General features: G+C 38.5%; 1 protein-coding gene across 2 annotated transcripts in view; it reads left to right on the top strand.

Annotated features, from left to right (window-relative positions):
• ARFGEF1 (ARF guanine nucleotide exchange factor 1) overlaps positions 1 to 18,052 on the top strand; it is a 96,517-nt gene that overhangs the window by 62,033 nt on the left and 16,432 nt on the right. Inside the window, exons 21-33 of one of the 2 annotated variants that reach the window (XR_012086915.2) lie at positions 1,453 to 1,611; positions 1,953 to 2,103; positions 4,483 to 4,573; positions 5,418 to 5,458; positions 5,548 to 5,717; positions 6,504 to 6,655; positions 7,653 to 7,825; positions 8,595 to 8,755; positions 12,645 to 12,764; positions 15,203 to 15,332; positions 15,918 to 16,053; positions 16,139 to 16,277; positions 17,392 to 17,464. Coding sequence is in view for 1 of the 2 variants with exons in the window: in XM_020812408.3 (XP_020668067.1) it covers positions 1,453 to 1,611; positions 1,953 to 2,103; positions 4,483 to 4,573; positions 5,418 to 5,458; positions 5,548 to 5,717; positions 6,504 to 6,655; positions 7,653 to 7,825; positions 8,595 to 8,755; positions 12,645 to 12,775; positions 15,203 to 15,332; positions 15,918 to 16,053; positions 16,139 to 16,277; positions 17,392 to 17,464 (1,707 nt within the window). In the remaining variant the exon portion in view is untranslated. Of the gene's footprint in view, positions 1 to 1,452; positions 1,612 to 1,952; positions 2,104 to 4,482; positions 4,574 to 5,417; positions 5,459 to 5,547; positions 5,718 to 6,503; positions 6,656 to 7,652; positions 7,826 to 8,594; positions 8,756 to 12,644; positions 12,776 to 15,202; positions 15,333 to 15,917; positions 16,054 to 16,138; positions 16,278 to 17,391; positions 17,465 to 18,052 lie in introns of both variants that reach the window. The other variant, XM_020812408.3, reaches the window with a different exon arrangement.

The raw sequence follows: 18,052 nt of genomic DNA, 5'->3' as shown, positions 1-18,052 counted from the left end.
ACTAGTTGTTAGTTTCGTTGTGAATTTTTGGTTACATGACCGGGGAACTGTCATAGCAGGGGGACATATACATAGTTTCCTCTATGTTTGAAATAGGATGCTAGTCTCCTTCTACAGGATCCTTAAACAGACTAAAGGGAGTTCCCATTCAGAAACCCACCAGGGTTTGTGAAACAGTTTGAACGCAGTTTCTGGTGGGAATCCTGTTTATTCTAACCTTGATTAAAGTTAACTCAAACATAAGCTTTAAACATGCTTAGGGCTTATTAGAAAGAAGGACATTTGTATATGAAAGAGAACTTGCCACAGAAGAATATGTGCAGTCCTACAGCTACTCCTTATCTTTTAATTATGGTTACATATAAGGGACTGTGACGTTTACCCCTTGGCCCCTGTTTGTTTCATCAAACACAGAGCTCACGCAAGTGTTCCAACATTGCCCTTTACCTCGTTACCACCAGTTGATCTCTTTACCAGCTATGTTTCCTATGAAAGACTGAGGTCCATTCAGTACTTAACTTTGAAATAAAAACAGGTTTATTGATTAGAAGTTGTTTTAGGAATAATTCTTAAGCACATTCTTAAAGTTACATAAAGCATTCACTATTTTTCTTTAACTTCTTCTATCTTAATTAATACCGATAACCCTCTCACTATTCACTCTTTAAACTTCCCCTCTGCCTCAAAACCCAAACCTTCTTTTCAAATCTCTCTCTTCCTTATCTGCCTCCTATCTGCTACCGCCCCCTTTCTAGATAGCTGGCTCTGCCTCCCAACAACTCCCATTGGTGCAGGCTAATACCATTATGTATATGGGAAGTCAGGGTGTCCGCCACAGGGTCAATGTTCAGAAGAAGAAAAAGAAAGTGAAATAAACCCCATCCTCTTGATCTGCATAAAGAAAGAGAAGACATGCAAATATCTTTCTCCTGTTCAGAAGGTTGAATAAGTGATGTGACAAATAAGATAAGGTGACTTAGGCACAAGATGTAGATGAGACAAAACAGATGAGAATTCTAAACTATATACGTAAAAAGCAACAATAAAAAAAGAATAGAAAATGCTTAGTTTTGATATTGAGAATATAGTTTGTGAATTTAGAGACAGTAGTTTCAGTAGAGCAGAGAGAATAAAAGGCTACAGTTGGTTGGAAGTGAAAAAAATAAGCACAGGAAATAGATTTGAGAATTTTGGAGATTGAACATTGAAGAGGAATATTAAAGGGCATGACATGGGGAGAGGTATCTTTTTTAAGTAGTGTAAATATGATGCATTTCAGCACAATTGGGCAGGAATGGGAAACTCCAGTTTTCTTTTATACAAATGTTGAGTATTTGTATTTTCCATCTTTATCAATATAGTACCATGGCACATGAAAACGTGATGCTATTGTATTAATTGAAGCAAGAAAATTTTGATGAATTAAAACAATTTTCCTCTTTCTTCCTTTAGCTTGAAAGAGATGCTTACGTTCAAGCACTAGCAAGATTTACTTTACTTACAGTGAGCTCTGGCATTACTGAAATGAAGCAGAAGAACATTGACACAATAAAAACACTCATTACAGTGGCTCATACAGATGGAAATTACTTGGGAAATTCTTGGCATGAGGTACATTAATGTTTAAGTCCTGCACAGGAATTGAGTATGCATATCGTACTGGCCTTTTTTTTTACTCCTTTGGCGTATACATTTTACATTCTGCATAGAGATTTTTTTTCATACACTAAATTGTCAGGAATATATTAAAAGCTAAATTGCATATTTTGATTTTTATGAAGTGTGCATTACACTTTCCTATTGTGGGATGCCTATAGGGTTTGCTGAATTTTATTCCTGTGTTTGGGGTATATGAATGAGAACTGGATGGAATACTACTATTAAACTATAATAAAATGTGTTTTCAGTGGTTTGTTTAATTTATTTAGTAGTATTCTGTTTCTTAATTGAAGATCTTGAAATGCATCAGTCAGCTTGAACTGGCACAGCTAATTGGTACTGGAGTAAAACCACGTTACATTTCTGGGACTGTGAGAGGCCGAGAAGGTTCTTTTACGGGAACAAAAGATCAGGCACCTGATGAATTTGCAAGTCTAGGACTAGGTAAGTACTGAAAATACTAATGGGAGCTAATGGCTTTGAATTTTCAGTGATTAATGGATAGAGCAGAGTGAGGGAAAGTTTGTAAACGTAATGTTTTATGTCTTTGTGTCCTATACTTTTAATAAATACTTACAATTATGGTACTTAAAATTTCTCCGAAAGGGCCTCTTAATACATTAGCATCTATATCTTATTTTGCAATATTTTTGCACATGGAAAGAGAATATGTAGAATTTCTAGCTCTTACCTAGCTACAAAGCTTAAGCAAAGGTAGGACTATCCTAGCCACTCCCCCTCCATTATCACTTTCTTCACTCTCCTGTATGAGGAGGCCAGCAACTCTGAAGAAGGAGAGTTTCACCTTCTATGGGAACTGTCGATGTGAGCTGCCACCCTGGAAAAACAGGATTCTCATTCCCTTGGAGAATGTCAGCAGGTAGCAGAATATTCCTGCTTTGGACTTATTGGTGTCCACATTTAGAAGGCAATGAAACAGGGGTGGGAGGAGAGGGGAAGAAGGCATGGCTAGAATGCTCCTTTCTTCTTGTGAGCTTTATACTAAGAGTGTATCAAGTGCTTGGCCATTTTTTTTAATCCTGGCAATTATAGACATTTTTCCTGGTGTAAAATCCTTCCATGACCCTGCAAAGACCATACAATTTCCTGAGAAAGCAGTAGAGAGAAAGACTGAACACTGTTATTTTTCTTTTCCCACCAATTATATCTACAAAATTTAAGTTGTATTCTGTGTCTTTTTGTTTGCTACTCTTGTCAATTTCAGGGTGGTGCATTGGTCAGTTTGAAATGCTTGTGTTTGTCTGAATAGGAGATGGTAGCCAACCATTTGAAATTGATCAGTTTAAGTGTCTGAAATTGACAAGCGTAGCAAAGAGAAACAAAAATCTGCAAATAGAAATAGAGATAAGGCCCTGGGGTTCATTACAATAAGAGTTCAGGATTGATGATGCCTTACTAGACCACTAAAATCAAACTTGAGCTTTCATGATTAAAATCACTTATTCAGACATGCATCAAAATCTTATGGAGAATGCAGACAATTTATAATCACAAATTATCAATTAGAAGTCATCTGCAGATGATAATACTTTAAGCACAAAACAGAAGAGGACTGTCAAATATAACCTTTGTAAAAAAAATCAGTAATTAAGATGATTTATCTGATGCCAATAAGAAATCCTTCAGAGAGTGACATCAATCAAGTACTGAAAATAGTATCTAAGGAATAATGTGTAGAATTTCACAGGAAGAAACTGAGGATATTTTCCTGGCTGGGAATTGCCCATGAGGGAAGGAAAAGGGCAGAAAATCACATAGAAAGGTGTGGGACTGAGAAGCATCTAGATTCACCATCCTATATTTTATACAGATAAGAATGACTGAATAAGATTTCTGCCTCTAGCTTTTTTTTAAACAAATGGTGAAAGGAGATTGACAGTACATTCAAGTTACAAGAAAGGGGATGTTGATATTGACTAAAAAATGGGAATAGCTTCCTCTTCAACTGTGGGATAGAATACTTTGGAAGGTGGTGGGCTCTTTGAAAGTTTTAAAAGAGAAATTGGATGACTGTCTATCAGACGGTCTGAGGATTTCCTGCATTATCTGGGAGCTGGACTCGGTGACAGTTGGAGTTTCTTCCAACTACACATTTCTATCTTACCCTGTCTTTTCCCTTACATCTCCTAAACACACTGTAATTTAAATGTGCAGATTAATGCTAATGTGCTAGAGAAGGCCTGGCAGCAAATCTCTCTGAAAAACATGAATGAATGTTTAGGTGAGGGGTGAGATAGAAGCACTAGCTTAGAACATCTGAATATTTCTGTATAGCTGATGGAGAGTATGATGTGAGTTGCATATAACTTAGATGATTGGAAATAATTTTTACCATTGGCAGGAGCTGCTGGCTTTTATCTATCGTCACTCATTCCTTATGAGGAGGGGGTTGATAACACTACCTTTGCTCTCAAACTTTAAACAAAGGAGCAGGTGGTTGCAGCCATCCCTCTCAACACTACTATCTGTCTGCCTCTTTGATCTCTGCTCATATTACAAGGACTGTACCTCATTAACTTACATTGTCTCTGAGTAGGGATTTGCTGGGCTTGGAAGAAAAGTTGGCAACCTTGTTGGTCTCTGTGTCACCAGCCAAGAATCAAGAAAGTCCTTAGTTAATCTGAGCAGTGGTTGGCTACACTATCAACTTGCTGTCTTCTAGGTAGAGCAGTTCCTTGATCCTACTGCTGCTAAAGTTCTGAACTGCAACCGTTTTTACCATTGTCCTCTTGGTGTGCTAATTTTCTTTTCTTTCTTCTTTCTCACCTACAATCCATGCTGTTTGTTTTTTTTAAATGTTAGTTGGAGGAAATATGGACTGGAAGCAGATTGCAAGTATTCAAGAATCCATTGGAGAAACTAGCTCACAGAGTGTTGTCGTTGCTGTAGACAGGTACAGTGTTATGTTTCAATATCATACTATGCTTTTATAATAATATTATCATATTTTTGGTTTATAATATGCCCCCGTTTAGAGCACACACACACACACACACACACCACTTTTCTAACCCAAAAATTAAAAACACTTAACCTGTGAGGATTCGGCCTGTGGGCTCAGAAGGGTCGGACATTTTGAGTCCCTGTTGAATCTAAGCCTACAGGCTCCACCTCCATACGGGTGTGTTCCAATTGGTTTATACAGCATCAGCTGGTGTCAGTTCCATAAGGCTCATGACTGGAGGAAGCTAAGTCTCCTGACTATAGGAAGCTAAGCCTCGTGACTGAAGGAAGCCTGTTTACAAAGGCAAAGTATGTGCCATTTTGTTCTCTCCAACTATCTCAGCTTACTTCCATGTAAAAGACACCCTTCAATTTTTAGTGTAATGATTTTAGGAAAAAGTAGTGTCTTATACACTGAAAAATATGGTAATATCTCTGTTACAATGGAAATAATAGTATATGACCTGTCTCAACAGTTATAAAGAAGTATTGTGCTGAGAAAAGTTGTAAAGTTTGAGAGAAAGGATGAGAGGATATAAATAGCTACATGGCAGATTCAAATGTGATGTAAGCTGTATTGTTCATTTTATTTTCATCAGGATATGCTACAAGTTTTTAAAGAGCGATTGATGAAGCAAAAATACTACTTCTCACTTTTTAAATCATTTACTCATTCTCTGAGGTGACATTTGCATGTTATAATTTTTCCATTCAGTGGTACTGCTCTTTTTCAAAAATGTATATATTGAAAGAAATCCTTGTGAAAAATACTGTTAAATTGTGTTCTTTGGCAGAATATTTACAGGATCTACAAGGCTGGATGGAAATGCAATTGGTAAGTTTTGGTTTCAGTTCATTCTATCATTGTATTAACATGTTTGAAAAAGAGAGTATTGAGTGAATTTTCTTTGAATAATTCCGCAGTGGATTTTGTCCGTTGGCTTTGTGCCGTGTCTATGGATGAACTGCTGTCTGCAACTCACCCTCGGATGTTTAGCTTGCAGAAGATAGTAGAGATTTCTTACTATAACATGGGGCGGATAAGACTACAGTGGTCTAGAATCTGGGAAGTTATTGGAGACCATTTCAATAAGGTATGTCAGTATTATAATTTTAATTACAATTTTTAAAATAGCTCTTCTTCCAAACAGATTAGAAGAATGTCATAGGTTCATAATGCTTCTTTCCTGTTATGTTGCTTAGCAGTAAAAGAAAATAAATAAAACTATGACTAGCAGACCAAATCTCAGCAACTTGTAGTTTTCTGTAGTACAGGGACAGTATTGGAACTGCAAAAATATACTGCATTGATCTTTAGTACACAAGTATCCTTGTGTTAAGACAGTTTTAATTCCCTTTTATTTACTGACTGAAATCCTGTTGCCTAATTCCCCATATGCAGTAGTGATGATATCAGCATCAGTGGCAAATCGCAGCTGATTAAAAGAGATGCGCTGCTGATTTCAGGGAGCATGTGCAGTGAAGTCACATGCACCCCCAAATCACCATAGGATGCTTTTAATCAGTGGTGATTTGCTGCTGCTAGTGACATCATCACCATTGTGCATACAGAGCTGCATGACAGGATTTTAGCCATTGCTTTTCATAGCATCATTTTGAATATTGAAGCCAGTACAATTAATTTCTTAATATTAAATAATTTCCATGAACTGCTTATTGAAAATTAGGCTTTGAGAAATGTCCTTAGAAAATTACTGTGCTACTAAATATTACAACAGAAGGAAACACAAGTTATGTATGTTTTTAAAAATTAATTTACCATCATTTTTGCCAAATATTTCTTTTAAAATGTAGATAGGTTGAATCTGCTTTTTACTGTTGATACTACATATCATAAGTTTCTAACTTGGTTTTGATAGGTTGGCTGTAATCCTAATGAAGATGTAGCTATTTTTGCAGTGGACTCTTTAAGGCAGTTATCAATGAAATTCTTAGAAAAGGGAGAACTTGCAAATTTCCGATTCCAAAAGGATTTTCTGAGGCCATTTGAACATATCATGAAGAGGAACAGGTAGATTATGTTTAATGAAAACTATTATTTGAAATGATTCTCTCTCATTATAAGTATTATTTATTTATTTATTTATTTATTTATTTATTTATTTATTTATTTATTTATTTATTTATTTATTTATTTATTTATTTATTTATTTATTTATTTATTTATTTATTTATTTATTTAATTTATATGCCGCCCACTCTACCCAAAGGTCTCTGGGCGGCTGCTACCCCTTTCCCAACAGATTTGGTGGCATAGGGGTCCCCCCCCAAGAACCCCATCAGCTCCAAGTTGCTGGTATGGATGTTTTTAACAGGGGTTCCCTGTCTCTGCCCTCCCACATCCCATGAGACAGAGTTTCCTACACTAGTTCCTCTATAAACAGTTAATTCTGTACTGGTAACAGTTAACTTTACTAAGACCACTAGAGGCCTGCTGATGAAAAAATCCATACCTGGGACCGAGCTTGGAGCCTTTAAATAAGGGTCAGTAGAGGCAGCTGGCAGCAAGTGCTAACTGCTCCCTTGCACCTTAAGGAACTTCCTTCTCATATTGATGTTTGTGCTACATCCTCTTAGGACAGGGAAGGTGGTCACTGACTCCTTGCCAGGGTTGTCCTCTAGGTCCAAAGTTAGCTCAACCACTGCACAAAAGATGTGCTCCAGTTTTTTCTGCCACTGAGCTCTAGGTTTCCTCCTCCAGCGCCCACTCTTCGCCAAGTGATGTTGGCTCCAAAAACTCCAAACGTTCCTCTTTGCCGTCCTTTAAACCCACACCATTCTCCCATCCTGCCAGGTGCTTTTCAGCCCCAGGTTTCCTGGGGACAACTGAACTTCCTTTGTCCCAGCCTTCTGGAGAGCCCAGAGTGGCGGTACATCCAGGCTCCCAGGGGTGGGGGTCAAGGGCAGAATAGCCCACCCAGGACACTGGCAGCAATCCCCTCACTCTGAGATATCACATTTTTGGAGTGAACTGTTATATTTCTTTGTAAAAATTGTGTCCGCTGTAGATCTCCAACCATTCGAGATATGGTTGTCCGGTGCATAGCGCAGATGGTGAATTCCCAGGCAGCAAACATCCGCTCAGGGTGGAAGAATATTTTCTCAGTGTTCCATTTGGCTGCATCGGATCAGGATGAAAGTATAGTGGAACTTGCATTTCAAACTACAGGCCACATTGTTAGTAAGTATTGATGTATAATTGACAGACTGTCACAAGGAGGTATAATACTGAATTGGTTTTGTTGTGTTTTTGCCTCCCCCCCCTTTTTTTTTTCCATAGTAGCTGTTTCATTCCATTTTACTGTTTATAATGGTTGTTGTGGGTTTTTCGGGCTCTTTGGCCGAGTTCCGAAGGTTGTTCTTCCTGACGTTTCGCCAGTTTCTGTGGCCGGCATCTTCAGAGGACTGGAGCAGGAACTCTGTCCATGCTCTGTTGGTATTGTTGGATAGTATTTATAGCTGTGGGAACAGCTTTTGTCTTTTTTCAGGATATAGGATAAAACCCGTTCCCACAGCTATAAATACTAACCAACACCACCAACAGAGCATGGACAGAGTTAATACTCCAGTCCTCTGAAGATGCCAGCCACAAAGACTGGCGAAGCATCAGGAAGAACAACCTTCAGAACACGGCCAAAGAGCCCCCCAAACCCCCAACAACCATTAGATCCCGGCCGTGAAAGCCTTCGTGAATGCATATTACTGTTTATAACCTTGAACTTTATTGTTTTACAGTTGCTTTTTATTTATGGGCTAAAATCCAGTAAGTCACTCTAGGTGCAGCTTACTACTGGATTTCAGTCTTTGTTTTAAAATTTGTATTCTCATTGCATTATGATGACTGTGCTTTATTTAACCAATGTATGTATTTTTTTTAAAAAAATCAAAAATTTTTGAAGAACCTGTTATAAAGAGCAATTTTTTTTAACTGTTTGTTTTATTACTTTCAGCCATTGTATTTGAGAAGCACTTTCCAGCAACCATAGATTCTTTTCAAGATGCAGTAAAGTGCTTGTCTGAATTTGCATGCAATGCAGCTTTTCCAGACACAAGTATGGAAGCAATTCGCCTGATTCGTCACTGTGCAAAATATGTCTCAGAAAGGCCTCAGGTACAGTTTATAGGTTTTTATTATTATTATTTGTAGACAGATTCACCTGCCAACTGTTTATCAGAAATGCTGTGGCAGAAATTGGATTTGGACAGAATATAAGGGCATAGGCTTGGGAACCAGCTATTGATGAAAAGCTACAGGCACTCTGTGTGTGTGTGTGTGTGTGTGTGTGTGTGTGTGTGTGTGTGTGTGTGTGTGTGTGTGTGTGTGTGTGTGTGTGTGTGTGTGTGTGTGTGTGTGTGTGTGTGTGTGTGTGTGTGTGTGTGTGTGTGTGTGTGTGTGTGTGTGTGTGTGAGAAGAATTCTGAGAAAATGCTCCCACATAATAAATTTTATTTCTAAAGATGTCAATGTAGTGCAAGTTTCAAGATACATGTAATAGAGCAGTATGATATAAAATACATACTTTTGAAACGTAATGTAAACAAGCAGTATTTTCAGGTTTGAAAGGGCTCTAAGGCAACGCGCCTTTTGAGGGATCTGGTATCTTGGCCAACTGTATTTTATCTTATGTTGGATGGCAGAGCCACTCAGTTTACACACTACCTACTGTTGCTAACCCTGCTTTTCTTTCTTTCTTTCTTTCTTTCTTTCTTTCTTTCTTTCTTTCTTTCTTTCTTTCTTTCTTTCTTTCTTTCTTTCTTTCTTTCTTTCTTTCTTTCTTTCTTTCTTGTGCTCTTGCTTTCACTCTTGCTCTCACTCTCACCATCAGTCTCCTTTTCCTGAAAAAAAGCAGGGGTTACTTAGTTCTGGGTGGGCTGAATCATACTTTTCCCCAGATGAAGGCTTTTCTCCTCTTTGCTGGCAGTTAGATAGACAAAATAGATAATGTTGCAGCTGGCTGGCAGTGCAGACTATAAAGCAGTTCGAAGGGTGAAGACTTGGTCCTAAGAGGGGAGTATGGGATCTCGCATCCTGACTTATGCAAATTTCAGCAGCCAGCCTGTGATCTCAAACTACCCAGAACTTTTATTGGGAGAAAGAAATAGGAGAAGAAATAGCATTGCTGGGGGGGGAGGGGAATATGGAGTGCATTTTCTTCACTACAAAGGTAGCCTTTCTCTCAGAAGACAATGCCGTCTTTGCAGCTAGCTTCAGTGTGCACCAATCAACTCCTGAAGTAACTGCAGCCCTGCACCATTTTTATTTAAACCTCTGCAGAGTGAGAGTGGCACTAGGTTCAACCAATTATACCTTATTTTGACATCAAAGACTAGTTGACTTATAGTCATACTGAGAAAAAAATGATTTAACTGCAAATGGTGGGCAACAGCACTTTTGATTTCAGACAATGCTGTGCTTATTCCACCATTTTTGTGGGAGTAAGAAGGCTTTGTGCTCTAGACCCACTCTTTTAAAAAACATTCTGGAAACTAATTTTGCTTTCTCCAGGTGGAAATTGGAGGCAAGGGGGGTATGAGAACTGTGTGTACATGTGGTAGCACCAATGGAAGCATGTAAAATAAAATATTTAATGATTTCATGTCATTTTGGAGGATAAAGGCATCAGGAAAAGTAAGAAAAGACTGAGCAGTTTTCTTTGGGTGGAATACTGTGATTCATCTTGGATTAGAAGTGCATAAAAGGCATTCATTCATTCATTCATTCATTCATTCATTCATTCATTCATTCATTCATTCATTCATTCATTTGCATTTCTACTCCACCTTTCTCCCTGTAGAGAGATTCGTATGGCTTACATGTGATTTAAAAACATAAATTAGAAATTGTGAGGATTCGGTTTATGGCTCTTTTTGTTGTTCAAATAAACTGGGAAACTTTTGCATCTTCGAAACAGGAGTAAGGTTTATTGGGGTATTTAATAGGTAACAGGTATCAACAGGCTTGCTCCAATGTCTTTCTCCTTCCGATGGGTCGGGCAGGGGTTTCCAATCTTCTCCTCAGAACAGGTTCCTTTCACCTGTGTCCCATGGACCTGGCCAGTCTATAGATAAATTCTGGTCTACCACTTGTCCCGGTTCACCTTCCAACAGGGGCACAGTGTCTTCATCCCGGTCGTCCACCCACATGGGGCACCAGAGGGTGTGGTGGTCTGCCGGGGTCCTCTCGGTAGTTGTTCATCTGCATTTCTCTCACCCTCCATTCCATCCTTTCTCTCTCTACCTTCTCCTTTTCTTCTCTCAGCTTCCGTCTCCACTCCCTGGCCTCAGCTTCTCCCCAATATGATGGTCTCTGGGGAATCTCTCTCCTTCTCCTGTAATCTGCCTCCCCTTTTGGTACCCTCAGTTTCTCTCCAGCCCGGGTCCAGGGATCTTCCATCCAGACCCATTCCCAGCCTGGGGGTAACTGTCCCTCCTTACTTTTTATCTCGGCTGTTCCCGCCTTAGTCTCCACCCTCTCCTTCCATTCTGTTCCCGCCATCCTCCCTTGAGTTCCTTGGGCCATTAATTTCTGCATCTCTCTTTCTGACTTTTGGGTGCCTGTCCCCTGTTGTTCTGTTTTCTTGGGGGATGAAGCGGGCAGAGTCGATGCCACTTTCTCTATAGTGTGGGAGAGGGACGGCACTGCAGTGAGATGGATATTACTCTCACCCCCTGTCTCACAGAAATATTTTAGTTAGAAATATTTTAATAATCATTGTGATTATAAAGAAATTAAATATATTTGTTATTAAAAGGTACTAAATAAAATCCCTATTTAAAACACATTAAAACACACACACACAACTCTTCCCTTAAAAACTTTCCTCAGCAGCCAATTACATATTAAAAGCCTGCTTGAAAGGAAAGGTCTTTGCCTCTCAGCAGAAGGACAGCAAACAAACGTTAGCCTGGTCTCCCATGGGAGAGGGGGTTCCACAGCTTGGGAGCAGCAGTCAAGAAGGCCTTCTCCTGTGTTCTGCACCAAGCCTGGCTATGAGAGACCAAGAGAAATATCTCCCTTAAAGATCTTAAAACATGAAGAGAGAAAGACCTCTCTGAATATACAGTGGTGCCTCGCATAGCGAGGTTAATCCGTTCCGGATTAACCTTCGCTATGCTGAAGCATCGTTGAACGGGGCAGGGAATTCCATTGGAATGCATTAAACATGGTTTAATGCGTTCCAAATGGGCCGAATACTCACCGTTCAGCGATGCTTCTTAATGGCCAGCAGCCATTTTCACGCCCTCCCCTTGCTTAACGAGGGCGCGAAAACGCTGCATGCGGCCATTTTGGGCCATTTCCGGGCTTCTGGCGGCCATTTTGGGCCATTTCCGGGCTTCTGGTGGCCATTTTGGGCCATTTCCGGGCTTCCGGTGGCCATTTTGGCCACTTAACAGCTGATCGTCGGGCTTCGTTTTGCGAAGATCGGTAAGCGAAACGCTTACCGGTCTTCGCAAAGCGAATTTTGCCCTATTAAAAAAAGTTGAGCGATCGCATTAGCAATCCGAAAAAACAGATCGCTATGCGATTTCGTCGTTATGCGGTGCGCTCGTTAAGCGAGGCACCACTGTATTAAATATGTATACTGGCATCTTAACTCTGACTGTGCTCCAAAGAATGCTGTGCCTGTAACATCAGTGGCAGTACTCAGGATGTTCCTGCATTGTGTACTGCATAGAACCAAATTTTTTGACAGTCACCTGTTCCAGACAGTAGAAATACTCCAGGCTCTCTCTGCTCCTGTTCACAGGATGATTGCTGTAGTCAGTGCTCTGACCAGCATTTATTCATCAGGACATATTTACACCCTGTAGCAAATGTGAAGATGCTGTATATAGAAACATGTCTGAATTCAGGCTTGAAATCTGATAGTTAAAAACTCTCTAGCTAGTAATGATCCTGTTTTTTTTTAACAACAGTTGAATTAATGATACTCTCACAAAAGTGTGACTTGCACATGATATTGAGTTTCTGCTGCATTAATGTTGTGTTTGCTTCTTAAGGCTTTCAGAGAATATACCAGTGATGATATGAATGTTGCTCCAGAAGACAGAGTATGGGTGAGAGGATGGTTTCCAATTCTCTTTGAGCTGTCCTGTATCATCAATAGATGCAAATTAGATGTAAGAACCAGGTAACAATCCATATTTGTAATTAAAAATTTAAAACGTTCTATTTCATTTGTAAGTCTTCAAGGAGGTATCTCAGAACAAGCACACTGAGATATCATCAGGAGGGAAGGAGCAGAAATACTGCAAAGACAAGGAAATAACATTATTCAATGATTTTTCCCCCCTTTTGGAATTTTCTTCTCTAGGAAATTAATGGAAACTCAATTGAATATGCTCAGATATCTAATATAGCAAACATAGGATTTCTATGTGTGGATTTCTGTGTCCTTCCACTAAGTTACCAACCCCCCAAATTTCAGAATAAGTATGCCATAGCACTTTAAAATTAATGCTGTCTGTAGACATAGACTGTTAGCTTAGACAAATAAATTTATGCCCTCCAAATTACTTCCTTGGCTGTGCTAGTTTCAGAGATGAAGTCTGATAACACCACTTTCTACGCCTTTATTCCCTTATATAACTTTTAAAATGGCATGAAAGATACTGTGCGCCCATGAAGCATTCTGGCTTGGCATGTGGAAGGCAATTGTATCTGTACAATTTTATTTATTATTTATTTAAAATATGTGTATGCCACCTTTCTTCTGAAGGATCCAAGGCAACTTACAGTATTAAAAAAAAGTTAAAATACAATTAATAAATTATTATGATATTAAAAAACCGTTAAATAACTATCATATCAAAAACTTACACAAAGAACAATATTAAAACAGAAGTAAAACACAGAATAAAATGTTTCATTTAAAAAAAAATCTCCTATCTTGGGAGATGTATCATGACCTGACCAGTAATGTGGAACTTTTAGACAAGCTCCTGAAGCTTAAAAGCACTTTGCAGCTTTGCTCTTTTTGTCTGAAATTTTGGTGTATCTACATCTGCCACCTACAGATTGTGGGTGTGTAATCATGCATGCATACCAGCATTCAATTCCTAGAATCATGTTAGGACATTGCGGGGAACCACGGCAGGAATAAGTGCTGATGTTACATGTGATTGTATAATAAAAATCTGTTACCACAGCCATGAACAGCAAAATGGTCTAATTGTCTTTAATAGTATATAGGTTTCTTATGATTCTTGCATACCTACATATGAGGCTTCATACAAATTGAGATTGTTCCACTATTATCCATTAGGAAAATCTCATTAGCACTCTCTTCCTAGCTTTGTATTGAATTTTCAAGCAACATTTATGTCAGCTTGCAAAGTTTTGAAATGAAGCAATCTGTGAGGTTTTTTTTTCTAGGATGATTTTGACAGTAGTTGAAGCAGAAATACAGGCCACAATCTAACAAACCTTAACTTTTGCCTATATTTCAGTGGCCAAAATGCTATTGGGCTGTAGGAATGATGTCATCACTTATTAAAGGCTTCCTATTGTGATTTTAGGGGTGTACACAACTTCATTGTATTGTGTGCCACCAGTGTGCATCCCAAAATCAGAAAAGGAAACCTTTAACCAGTGGCAATATGCCATTGCCAATGACATCACTCCCATTGTATAGGCAGAGCTGCACAACAGGACTTCAGGCAGAAAGTCAGTGAAACAGCATATTGTTTTAATATCAGTTTCATATAGGGGTGTGTAGTTTCCCCCAGATCATCCCATTGGTATATTATTCTAGTTCTGTGGTATCACTTCATTATTTATTAGAATATTATTTACCCTTAAGTCTTAGAATCCTTATACAGTGTAGAATCAATTACTTTTGTACTGCTTCTCAGTATGTACATACTGCTGTAATACAGAGATGAATGTTTTTGAGAGGTATACTGACTTATATCTATAAAGGATATTTTAGGGATTGGAGTGGGGTGTGACAAACTATAAGACAAATGAAATGATAAACAAAAGTGACTTTTTGATGTGTCAGAGACTTGTACCACGTAGCTCTGCCCTCAGGTATTATTCCAGTTCAAGATACTTACCTTCATACTTTCAATTTTAGTTAAAAGTGGGACTGGCAAAGTATTCAGTGTGACAGGATGAAATAACTCTTTTCATGTCTTTATTTTTTAAAACTACAGTTAGTATTTGGGAGATTGAATTATGCTAAAACTTACATTTTCATTGCCATCATTTAAAATAAGTTAGCTGTCAGAAAATAATTATTAAGGTGGAGTCTGTCCTTGCTTCTAGTCAAGGGCACAGAATGTATTTTTATCCTATCCTATGATGGAAACTCAAGTTGGCATATGCAGGGCCTCTTGTACAGGATCTGACCCAAACCCAGACCTATTTACCTTCAGAAAGGTTACAGCATCATATGCCTGCGAAGTTTACCTGTCCTGTTTAATACAAAGTGCCCATTCTGATTACTTTCAAGATGTCTTCTTCAAGATTAAAATAGATTTTAAAAGTCACTCTAGCAGAAGAGAGATTCTAGTTAGCCATGGTTTCTCATATTCCTATCTACTTTTCATTCCAGAGGTTTAACAGTTATGTTTGAAATAATGAAAACGTATGGTCATACATATGAAAAGCATTGGTGGCAGGATTTGTTTCGGATTGTCTTCCGGATATTTGACAACATGAAATTGCCAGAACAACAGACAGAGGTAGGTCCATCGTGAAAAGAGTAGATTTTCACTCATCTCATACTCTCGTTTCCTCATCCATTTCTTCCTATGAAGTCTATATTGTAGAATTATTACTATTATTCCCACCCACACTTAAAAACACTAAATAGCCCCCGTTTACAAAATCAATCAGGCAGAGAACCTTAGTCCTGCAGCCGAATCTGGACTTGCCTAGAAGGTTGTCTTCCATTTTTCACGACATGGTTATTCAGTGGTTTCCCAGCTTTTGCTTGTGCTCCCTTGCCCTATTGAAATGGTTGAAGTGTCCCTCCCTGCACCCACAACTGGAATGTAGTCATACCATGAATTTACCTGAAACTGTATTTGGCCCTCAAGCTTGCCCCATTCTCATGTAATATTTGAAACTGAATCGGGAATTACTTTTCATATACAAGGTGCAGTTGTTAAGGAATGATAAACTATATCATTCACTTTTTCCTTGAACTGTGTTCTGGATATACGTTTAAAATCTTTCCAAGCCTTCTGTAGGGATGTGACTTTCCTTTCAACTTCCTCATAACAGATACTCTCAGTATTGTAAAGTTCTCATTTCCTTTTTTCTAGAAAGCTGAGTGGATGACAACAACTTGTAATCATGCACTTTATGCAATATGTGATGTGTTCACACAGTATTTGGAAGTACTCAGTGATGTCCTTCTGGATGATATATTTGCCCAGCTATATTGGTGTGTTCAGCAAGGTAAGAGTGTACGGAATTGTTGGAAACAATACTAACAGCTTACTTTATGCATACGAACAAACCAGTGCCTTGTTTTGTGTTTCAGACAATGAACAACTAGCACGGTCTGGTACAAACTGTTTAGAGAATGTTGTCATTCTAAATGGTGAAAAGTTTACCCTTGAAATCTGGGATAAGACTTGCAACTGTATGCTGGATATCTTCAAAACGACTATCCCCCATGCGTAAGATTGGTTTCCTTCATAACGTTTGCATTTACATATTTATAGTACGTATTACAATATTTTGAAATGCGAAACTTCACCTTTGATTGTTTTCACAGTCACAGTATTCTTGTTGTTAAAAACACTAAATAGCCCCTGTTTATAATAGTTTACAAAATCAGTAAGATGTATTTGGTAATTACTTTAATTCAGAGACAGACAACCCTAGGCTTGGAGCCAAATCCAGCCTCTGGTTTTAGTCAAAAGCCCATCCCCCATTCCTGTTCATCTTACACAGGATCTGCAGAGTTAAAGAGACAAATCTGCAGAAGCACAAATCTTGGGATCTTTTAGATCAGTGGTTCCCAACTTTCGGTAACCCAGATGTTCTTGGACTGCAATTCTCAGAAACCTTGGCCAGCGCAGATGGTGGTGAAAGCTTCTGGAAATTGCAGTTCAAGAACACCTGCCTTACCCAAGGTTGGGAACCACTGTTCTAAACCACAAGGTGCTCCTTCTGCTGCTTCTCTTTCTCATGGATAACCACCATTGGTGTCCATTGCTTTGGACAAGAGGTGGGGCAAGTACTTCACCTGCTCAAGGTTTTTGTTCCACAACCACAGTGTGGTAATCTTTAGATTCTCTTTTGGATTGTTCAAAGCAGTTTCTTCTTCTGAGTCACTCTGTGTTGAATTTGTTCCGCTGCCCTTTCTAAAGGATAACCTTAGCTTCTAGCATTTCACTTCATATCCCAGTTAAGTATCTTTTGAAGAACAGTCTTAAGTTCAGTACTAGAATATGGTTCCCCAGTCTGGCGTCTATGGGATTTATCTTGTATCTATGAGAAACTGGTAATATTTATGACCATTTGTTCTTTCAAAAAAATTAATAAAAGCGAAAGCAATCTCAGGGAAAAGAAGCTATGTGGGAATGAGGGGGGAAAGTGGATTTCCCTGTCCATACATTTTAATTTTATACTTGTTTATATAAGTGATTTTGGTAGCTTTTATGAAGATCTTTTGTGTTCCCTTTTATATTCATAATATAGCTCAAAATAGGTCTGCCATTGTTTTTATTTTCAATTGTTGAACTGCCATTTCTGTTTCAAAACTAAGTCAGATTTTCTCTTTTCAAGGCTTTTAACTTGGCGACCAGTAGGAGGAGACATGGCTTCTCCATCTCCAGCTTCTGGAAAAGAGAAACAGTTGGTATGTTTGCAAAATTTGCACAAGAAATACATCATTTGCAGCAAAAGAATGTTGCTCCTAGAGGAAATGTTTGTTCTGCATGAATGATTGTCTCCAGACTGTTAAAAATGGTTGTATATTGTAGACGGCTTCTGAACATTTAAAACAACAACAACTAGTAGTGGTGGTGGTGGTGGTGGTGGTGGTGGTGGTGGTGGTGGTGGTATGCCGCATTTCTCCCAACAAAAGAGGAACCCAAGGCGGCTCACAGGGCTAAAATTCACAAACATGGAAACATGGAAAATATTTAAAAAATTTCTGCTAAAATGGGGTTTTATTCATGAAGCAAGACTGTTTCCACATAGTGTGTTTCTGATTATTTCAGATGGTACTTAGGTACTTATTTGTAAATGATCCAAATCTTTAAAATACAATAATGTTGAGTGTGTATTGAGAACAAATAATTACAACTCAACAGAGGCATATATTTTCTGAAAAAGAATTGAATTGAATTACTATAGCTTAACTTCCTAGAAAACAAGCTGGAATTAGGCTGTTAAATCTACTTTGTCACAAATGTCTGTACAGTAGCCACATGCGTTAGTAACA

Source organism: Pogona vitticeps, chromosome 4, assembly GCF_051106095.1.
Source record: "Pogona vitticeps strain Pit_001003342236 chromosome 4, PviZW2.1, whole genome shotgun sequence".
NCBI classification, from domain to species: domain Eukaryota; kingdom Metazoa; phylum Chordata; class Lepidosauria; order Squamata; family Agamidae; genus Pogona; species Pogona vitticeps.
This window is presented reverse-complemented; position numbering and strand designations above follow the sequence as displayed.